Raw genomic sequence first — 10,075 nt, forward strand, 5'->3', positions numbered from 1 at the left:
TGAAAAATCTTAGTACTTTGCTTTATTGTAACTTTATTGTTTATTACTTTAAATGGAAAAATGTTTAGAATAGTTTAATTTTTGAAATTTCGTAGTCCGTGATAAATGTTTGCGAACGGGGAAATGACCGGGATTTTTTTTCTTCGTTTAAATCGACCACCCTGTTATTCTTTTACCAGGAATTTTACAAATTTTCAGGAAAAAAATCTCTTAAAGTTTTATCTTAACAGTTTTTAAAATAATTAGTTGAATTATCTGTTTCAATTATGATATTTCTTTAATTGAAAATTTAACTATTCCAGTTGAATATTTCATTATTCTATTCTGAAAATCGTATTTTTGGCTGAACATTAATTTTTTGAGCTGAAAGTTTAACTATTCAATTTTTGGTTGTACATTTTTCTTTTTTAGTTGAAAAATTCTACTTAAATATTCATCATTTTAGTTGAACATTCGTATTTTTAATAGAAAATTTGATTATTTATTGAAAGTTAAACTCTTTTGTTAAAAATGGTAGAAAATCAATTTTTTTAAACCTAAAGTTTATCTAATCTAGTCAACTATTAATAATAATATTAACATTTTAATATGAATTTTTTTATTTATTATTTATTATTGTTATATATTATTATTATCATTATTTATTATTATAATATATTATGAATATTATCTTTTATTATTATAATATTTTATTAATATTATTATTAGCATCTTTTTTTAACATTTATTTTTCGATACTAAAAATTTAAAACTATTTATTGTTTGGTTGAAAATTTGTGTTTGAACATTTTTGTTTTTGAAAATTCATGTATTTTGTTGAAACTTCGTCTTTTTTTATCAAAAACTAATTTTCTTTATTGAAAATTCAAATTTTCTAGTTAAAGATTTATCATTTAAGTTTAAAATTATTATTTTTATTTTAAAATTCAACTGTTCCAGTAAAATATTCATAATTTTGATTGAGAACTTAACAAATATTCAAAAAAATACTAATTTTTTAGGTTGAAGGCTGAAAATATATCTCTTTGGTTAAAAATTTAAATATCTTATTGAAACTTGATCTTTTCTGGTTTAAAATTGAACCGGGAAGTGACAGTGAATTTTTTTTGTCTGTGAATTTTACAAATTTATAGAAGAAAAATCTGTCCACGTTCGATTTTAACAGTTATGAAATAATAAGTGGAATTGTTATGTTTTTCAATATCATTAAATCAAGTTTATTTCAAGTTTTACATTAAGTTTGAATCTTTTCAAAACTGCTACGTATCTGTTAAAATTACTCAAATTTCGCCTAGAAATAATAAATGTTCAATTGTTATTTATACATCCAAATTGTAAAGAAATTTTATAAAATTTGCAGGATTTTCTGAAAAATGTAAAAAAAATTCAATTGATTTTGTCAGATATTTAGAAGTTCTGAAAAAATTTCCAAAATAATTTTTAATTTAAAACCGATTTAAAACGACTTCTAGATTTTTCAAGATTTTGAAATAAAATTTTGAAGCTTTCAAAGGATGTTTAAACTATTTAAAAAGAAAATAATTGAATTTCTAATTTAAAAAGTGTTCAGTTTAAATTTTTTTAATTTTTCAATTTTTGATGTTTCTAGCTTAAAATTCCTTAAAATTATATAATTTTGAAAATTTTAAATTTCATTGATTGCTTTTTTAATTTAGAGCATTGGAAATGATAACGTGGATTTATATTTTTTTATATTGAAAAATGTTATTTCATTCAATTTTATACGCGTAAATTATTGAGCATTTGAATACATTTTTTAATTTTTAAATGTTTAATTTCAATTTTAAAATTTCAAAATTTAAGAGTTCCACTTGGATTGCTTTCATTTACAGCTCAGATTTTATTACCTCAAGTGGAACTTTTTTTAGCTTTAGTGTTCCATTTTTTCAATTTCATTGACCGTGAAAAATGTTTGTGAACCGGAAAAAACCGGGAATTTATTTTGTCAATTAAAACGGCTACCCTGATATAGTGCCCACAATAATTTTACTTTAAAAGAATATATTTCTCTATTTTCGTGAAAAATCTTCTTATTTCCTTCCTTAGCTCCTTAGTTACTTTCACAAATAAAAAAAAGAAAACAGTTATTGAATTTTACGTATGAATAGTACTATTTTTATATTCAGAGTCGATTGTTTAAAAAATGCGAAATACTGGAATTACTTGGGGGAAAACCCTGCAAATGTCAGAAACTTTTTTTCCAGGTTTTTATTAGAATTTTTAATAATAAGTTCCCTTTTTCCCTAAAACTTAACTACTGGACCACTCTTATCCCTATAATTTTATTTTTTAAACATTCTAGAAAAGAAACTTTAAATAGTTATTTAATAATTATTGCAGAGGCGTTGAATAACAATGAAGAAATGATCACCGAGAGAATAATGATAATTTGTACGGATGCACGTGAGGCGATTGAATTGAACAGCCTTATAAAATCTAATAAAAAGAAGACTCTTCTGGCTCACAGCAACATGATTTTTAATGAAGTGCATGGTGTCAGAGCCGATTGGGCTGCGAGCGTTTCCGGAATGTATCCCATCCTGATCTGCACGGACGATGTACTTTCGGATTTGAATATACAGAACGTAACTTGGTTGATACATCATTCGGTTAACTTGGCTTCAAAATCCAGATTTTATTACAGATTCTCAACTCTGATGGATAATTGGCTCGCGGTAATAATAATTAAATGTTTCGAGCAACTTCTTAACTTTGCTATTTCTTAACTTAAAATCCTAATTTTGCTTCTTTTTTTAAGGACAAGAACAGGTGCAAAGTACTTATATTTGTGGATAACAGCAATGACATGCAGTTCCAAGGTCTTGTGGAAATTATGAAAAGACTCCATGCCACGATGCCGCCAAAATTGATCAATGTGGCTAATGTAAGACACTTCAAACTTTATTTTAAAATCACAGATTTGATGAAAAATATCTTGTTTTGCTTAAATATCATATAAACTTATCTGAAAAGGTAAAAAATGAAAAAGTTTAGAGAAGTTGAAAAACAATATATCACCAATATTTTTTTTAATAATGTTCGTGATGATTTTGCTTCAAATCCACGAACTGTTTGCAAAAGAAACTCCCGGAAGTTAAAAAAAATCGGTAAACCGGGAACAACAGTGAATTTATTTTTTGACCCGGAATTTTACAAATTTTGCAAGAAAAATCTGTCCAAGTTCGATTTTAAATATTTTTTAAATAATTAGTTTTTAAAAAAATTTAATTATAATATTTAGTTCATAATGCGCAATTCAAACATCTTTTACTTAAAAAAATTTTCCATTTTTATTTTAGGCGTACATTTTTAATTTAAAGAATTTTAAAAATCTTGGAAGACTTAATAAAATTTAAAATTAAAAACGTTTGAAATTGGAAATTTTTGGTACCAAAAAAACACTTTTACTTGATGAACTGTAAATATAAACTAATTATTCATTTCAAAAATTGGACTGTACTTCAAGTATTAAAAAGTGAACAATAATTGATTCGTTAAGACGATTCTAAATCAATTCAAAATTGAAGAATTTCCACGGTTCAGCGTTAAAAAATAAACTGATTCAATTCAAAATCCTTCATCGTAAAATAAATCTAAATCATTTGAAATTGAATTGTTTGAAGTAGAAAGCTTTGAATCGTTAAAATTCTAAGCAGCTTTTGAACTTAAAACTTTACGATTTTAATTGTTCAATATAAAAAATGATTAATTTGTAAGTGAAATGGTTGAATTTTGATTTATAAATAACAATTCAACACTTATTATTTGTAGAACATTTCTAGTAATTTTTAGAGATATTTAGAGGTTTTTAAAAGATTAAAAATTTTGAACAAAAAATTTATAAGCTTTTAAGGATTGTGAAAGGCTTCAAAAGAGTACAAATATTTTCTTAAGATTCCTAGGAAAATTGAAAGTGATGTTTGTTTTGAAAAATTATTTGACATTAGACTAATTTTAAAAGATATTTAGAAATTATGAAAATTTTTTATAATCTTAAATTTAAAAAAATTTGAAACAACATGTAGATTTTTCAAGACTTTAAAATAAAATTGTAAAGCTTTTTAAGGAAATCTAAATTATTTAAAATAAAGATAATTCAACTTCTAATGAAAACGTTTTTTAGTTTAAAAAATTGTTCTAACGATTTTAGCAATAGAAAAATTTACTTTCAAAATTGGAAACAGTAGAGTTGTAGAGAATGGTTTCCCGGAAAAATTAGCAGTCATTTATTAAAATGCAATCATTTTTCAAAATTTGGTAAGAAGCGACGGTCAGAAAAAATTCAATTGCAAAAAACATGGTTAAAATTAATGTTCTTTTCTGTTAATTTTAACATTTTTCATAAAGAGTAATGTTTTCTATTTGAAATTACATCAGTTACAATATTTTGATTCTTAAAATCATAGAAAAACTATTTTTTCAGATATCTGACTTTTGGCACGACAACTACCTTAAAATTTATTTAAATACCATAATTTTTAAAAATTTTAGATGTATTGGTTAATTTTTCAATTCAGAGCATTGAAAATGATAACATGGATTTATATTTTTTGAACTGAATCCGAATCTTTGAACCCTACAATTTATAAAAGTAAGAAATTCTAATTTTTTGAAAATGCATTTCATTTAAAATTCTTCAATTGAAAAGCGTTAGTACTTTCAATTTTATAGGTTTTATTTTATTAAACATTTAAATAAAAAAGTTTTTAATTTAAAAATTTTTAAACTTCTTGAAGATTTTCATCTTGATTGCTTTAAGTTGCAGTTCATTTTTCATTAATTCGAATGGAAAAAAGATTAGATTTAAAGTTCGAATTTTTTAATTAAATTCACCGTGAAAATTTTTGCGAACCAGAATTCGATTAAAACAGTCACTCTGAATTTTGGATCAAGTCTGTAAAATACGATTTTTTTACGGTTAGGGAATTTTGTAACCCGCGTGGGTCTAAGATTTTCTTGCTCACAAATATTTCAAAATTAATGTACAGTTTTTTCACCAAATGGAAGCTTTTTGGGGGGTGATCCTACCAATCAAAGGGACTTGCATTTTTTGAGCCATCCTTGTGTCCACCCTAACTGAAAAAACATGAAATGTCAGGGATTTTTTTTATAGCCAGGATTATTTTTTCGAGAACGTGCTTGAATTTCTTTTAATTGTAGTATAGAATTGATTAATAATTTCTCATTTGTAAAATTAGCGTTATATTACGATATTTTATTATTTTGATAACATTTTTTTTTCAAATTAATTTTCTGAACTGAAAATGTACTGTTCCATTTTTGGTTAAAAATGAGATATCTGATTGAAAATTCATGTATTTTGTTGAGAATTCTTTCTTTTTGGTAAACAGTTAATCTTCTTGGTTAAAAATGCATCTTTTTGCTTGTAAATTCAACAGTCTGTTTGCAATCTTTTCTATAATTTCACTGAAAAATATTTCTTAGTAGAATTCAACTCATGTTGGAAAATCGTCTATTTAGTTCAATTCGACTGATTTTTATTAAAAATTACGATATTTTTTTATTGAAGACTCATCATTGTAAATGAAACTTCATTTCTTTTGTTGAAAATGATTTCTTGAAATTTTGTTTGTTTTGAAATTTTTTTTCTTTGAAAATGTAACTGTTTTAGTAGAATATTTTATAATTTTAGATAAAACTATCATCTCCTTGGTTGAACATTCATTTTTTAAATTAAAAATGTAATTATTCAACTATTGAATGCAAAATTAAATTTTTTAATTGAGAATTCCTCTTGTTTATATAAATTAATTTTCATGGTTGAAAATTAATCTTTTTTGTTAAAAATTCAGCTGTTCCAGATACAGATACATAATTTTAGTTGGAAATTCATCGCTTTGGTTGAACATTATTTTTTTTGCTGAAAATTTAACTATTGAATTTTTGGTTCAAATTTATTATTTTTCAGTTGAAAATTATTCTTCTTTATTAAAAATTCATATTTTTGGTTGAAAATTCAACTATTCCAATTAAGGATTCATTATTTTACTTAAAAACTCATCTTTTTGATTTAAAATTAAACTATTCCAGTCATCATTTGGGTTAAAAAATCATCAGTTTGGTTGAAACCATTTTTTAAAATAAAAAATTAACTACATTTTTGGTTGAAAATTGGTCTGTTTTGGTAAAAAAATTTAACTATTTTATTCCAAGTTCATGCATTTGGTTGAAAGTCGTATTTTATGGTATAAAATTACTCTGCTTGTTTGAAAATAATCTTTTTGTTTAAAGATGCATATTTTTAGTTAAAAATTCATCTTTTTGGTTGAAAATAAAAATACTTGGTTAAAAGTTAAACTCTGGCTAAAAATACATAATTTTGGATTAAATTTGGTTGAAAATTAAACTTTTTGCTTTCTTTAAAATCTCCTGGAAAACCCCTCCGAGTCTTTTAAAATACCTTAGAAAATTTCAAATCAATATAAACTGCTTATAATTTTTTTAAGTTCTTCAAGGATCCTGGAAATTTTTTAAATGCTTTAAAATATTGCCAATTTAAAAAATTTCCAAATCCTTTAAAATATTTTGAAGCTTTTTAAAATTCTTCGTATGTTTTAAAAATAACCTGTTGTCTTTAAAAGCCTTTGGAATACCTGTCAATTACTTCAGTGTATTCAAAATACCTTAAACTATTTCAAATTTTGTTTAATCTCTTAGAATTTTTTTAAACTCTTGAAAATTGCTTGGAATTTAAAAATACTCTAAAATCTTTAAATTCGTTTGTAATCCCTTCAAATTACTGTAATCTATTACAAATTAATTGAAGTCTTTTAAAATACCTAATATATTAAAAATCCATTGAAATTTTCTTAATTTTTTAACTTATAAAACATTTAATTTCCTTAAAACTTTTTAGAGCTCTTGAAAATTCTTTGGAATTTTTAGAATTACTCTGCAATCATTAAAATTCTTCAGAATACCTTCAAATTATTAAAATCTATACAATATTCCTGGGAAGCTTTTAAAATATCCAAACAAAATTTCAGATCCTTGGAAACCCCTTGAAACTTTTAAAAATGTCTCAAAAATCCCTTAGATTTTTTTAATTCCCTAAAATATTTAAAATCCTGTGGAATGACTTCGAATATTTGAAATCTTTTTAGAATACCCTAAGATACATCAAATACTTTACAATCTTTTCAAATTCCTTGACATTTTTTAAAGGATTTGAAAATTCCATTGAAGCTTAAAATTTTTCCAAATTCTCAAATGATTGAAATCTCTTGAAAATTCCTTAGAATCTTTTAAAACACCCCAAAATATTTCCGAATTCTTTGAAATCCCTTGAAAGTCTTTAATGGTCTTAAAAATTCCTTAGCATTTTTTTTAATTGTCTAAGATTTCTTTAATATTTTGTATCCATTTCAAATGATAGAAAACTGTTCAAAATACTCTAAGATATTTCAAATACTTTAAATCTTTTGAAATGTCGAAGAATCTTTTAAGGCTCTTGAAAATTCTTTTCAAGTTTTAAAAATATTATAAAATCTTTTCAAATTCTTGAAAATTTCTTATAACCTTTTAAAATACCCAAAAATATTTTAAATCCTCTGAAATCCCTTGAAAGTTTTTAAAGGTCTTAGAAATTCCTTAGAATTTTTTCAATTCTCTAAAAAAATTTTAATCCTTTGTATTCACTTCAAATGATAGAAAAGTATTAGAAATTCTCTAAGATATTTCAAATATTTTACAATCTTTTGAAATACCTTTCAAACCTCGTGAAAATTCCTTGGAATTTTCAAAAATATCCTAAAATCTTTAAAATCCTTCGGAATCCCGTCAAATTATTCAAATCTATTAAAACGTCATTGGAATGATTTAAAATACCATAAAATATTGCAAATCCTTAAAAACCTTTCAAAGGTTTTGAAAATATCTTGGTATTTTAAAAGATACTCTATAATTTTTCAAATAATTTGCAGTCCCTTCAAATGATTGAAATCTATTCAAAATTCCTTGCAATTTCAAGAAATATCCTTGAATCTTAAAAATCTTTGGGAATAAATTCAAATTATTGAAATCTATTGAAAAAAAAAAACCCTTGGAATCTTTTAAAATATCCTAGAAAATTTAAAATCTTTTGAATTAAAAAAAATATAATAACATCTTTAACATCCTTTTGAATTCGGGAATGAACTTGTTATTTAAATAAACAATTTTCCTTAATGGTATAATAATAATAATAATAATAATAATTCTTTTTTTTTAGAGAATCGCAGCAACCTTGGATGGAAAGAAGAAAGAATACCCTATCTGTGATAATATCAAGTCTCTAGGATTTTGTCCAAAGAGGACAAACTGTTCATATAGGCATTGCATTCTCAAAGGTGTAGATGATCCTATCACTAATGTTTCCATGTAAGTTAAAGATTTTAATTTAAAATAACAAAACTTTTCATATTTTTATTATATTATACAGGGTGTCTAGTTACCTTGAAAACCTGGACATCTCCTTGACTTTTTCACAAAAACCTTGAATTTTAATTATTCTTTTTTTCTTTTAAAACAGTAATTTTAACGAAATGCGAAGAGCAATTTAAATCTTTTAGCCCATTATGAAAGAAATATCTAGTTTAGAAAAAATCTCGCTTCTGAAAATTATTCAATTCGGCAAGATATAATTTATGTTTTGTTTATTACAGAATAAATAAAGATATTTCAAGGCACTTTTTGTTGAGGTGTTCATCTTAGAAATCATAAAAATTATTAGTTTAAAATTTCGATGTTAATTCAGTTTCAGAATTAGAATAAGCCATGGCCATGCAACGGATTTTTCGATGGGTTGACCACTCGATTTTTGAGTGTACAACAGATTTCAAAAAGTTAAAAAATATTTCTAAAGATTTCAAAATATTTCAAAAATTTCAAAATATTTTAAGTATCTTTAACATTTTATAAAGATTTCACGGATGTTTACGATTTGAAAAAATATTTCAAATAATTCAATGACTTCAACGAATACAAAAGATTTTCCCAACAAAGATTTAAGAAAGATTTTATAAACATTTCCAAATTTTTTACAAAGATCTAAAGTATTTCAAACATTTAAAAAGGCATGTACACTAGATTAAAAAGTTTTCACAAAAATTGCCCAAAGATTTTGAACATTTCACAAAGATTTCAAAACATTTCAAAGATTTTAAACAATTTCGAAATTTTTAGGATATATCAAAAGATTTCACTAAGATTTGTAATAATTTAAATAATTCGAACGAATTGACAAAGATTTCACAAAGATTTCGAACGTTTCGCTAAGATTTCGAACATTGCACAAAGATTTTAAAACTTTCAAAAGATTTTAAAAACATCTCAAAGATTTTAAATAACTTAAAAATTTTTTCGGAGATTTCAAAAGATTTCACAAAAGTTTTAAAGATTTTATAAAACATTCATAAAGATTTAAAAACAATACGAGAATTTAAAAGATTTCAACAAGAGTGCATTACACCAGATTTCATGGATTTCAAACCATTTCAAAGATGTTAAATGATTTAAAAATGTTTGACAAGATTTCAAACGATTACAAAAGATTTCAGAAAGAATTCTTGAATATTTTAAAGAATTCTTAAGGATTTAAAAACATTTCAAGAATTTCAAAGTTTCCAACAGGGGTACAGTACACCAGATTTCAAAGATTTCAAAACATTTACAAGATTTTTAATGATTTCAAAAGTATCAACAAATTTGAGAAGATTTGAAAAGATTTTAATCATTTCAAACGAACAGAAAAGATTTCACGAACAAAGATTAAAGAAAGATTTTTAAAAATGTCACAAAGTTCTCGTAAGATTTAATAAAGATTTCACAAAATTACAAGCTTTCAATAAGTTTTGTAATACTTCACAAAGATTTCAATCATTTTAAAGACATTACAAAGATTTAAAAATATTCCTAAGATTTCACAAAGACGACTCATGTTCGCAAAAAATTAAGAATTTGTTTACCTGGAAAACCTAGAAAATACGTTGAATTTTGTTTCTAAGAATCGTTAGACACCTTGTTATATTATATTATATTATATTATGTTATATTA

General features: G+C 23.9%; 1 protein-coding gene across 4 annotated transcripts in view; it reads left to right on the forward strand.

Annotated features, from left to right (window-relative positions):
• LOC117180391 (putative ATP-dependent RNA helicase TDRD12) overlaps positions 1 to 10,075 on the forward strand; it is a 55,661-nt gene that overhangs the window by 30,020 nt on the left and 15,566 nt on the right. For all 4 annotated transcript variants that reach the window (XM_033372873.1, XM_033372875.1, XM_033372874.1 and 1 more), the window contains 3 exons: positions 2,362 to 2,696; positions 2,780 to 2,905; positions 8,252 to 8,400. In XM_033372873.1, the coding sequence (XP_033228764.1) occupies positions 2,362 to 2,696; positions 2,780 to 2,905; positions 8,252 to 8,400 (610 nt within the window). The remainder of the gene's footprint in view (positions 1 to 2,361; positions 2,697 to 2,779; positions 2,906 to 8,251; positions 8,401 to 10,075) is intronic.

Source organism: Belonocnema kinseyi, chromosome 9 (assembly GCF_010883055.1).
Source record: "Belonocnema kinseyi isolate 2016_QV_RU_SX_M_011 chromosome 9, B_treatae_v1, whole genome shotgun sequence".
Classification (NCBI taxonomy): Eukaryota; Metazoa; Arthropoda; class Insecta; order Hymenoptera; family Cynipidae; genus Belonocnema; species Belonocnema kinseyi.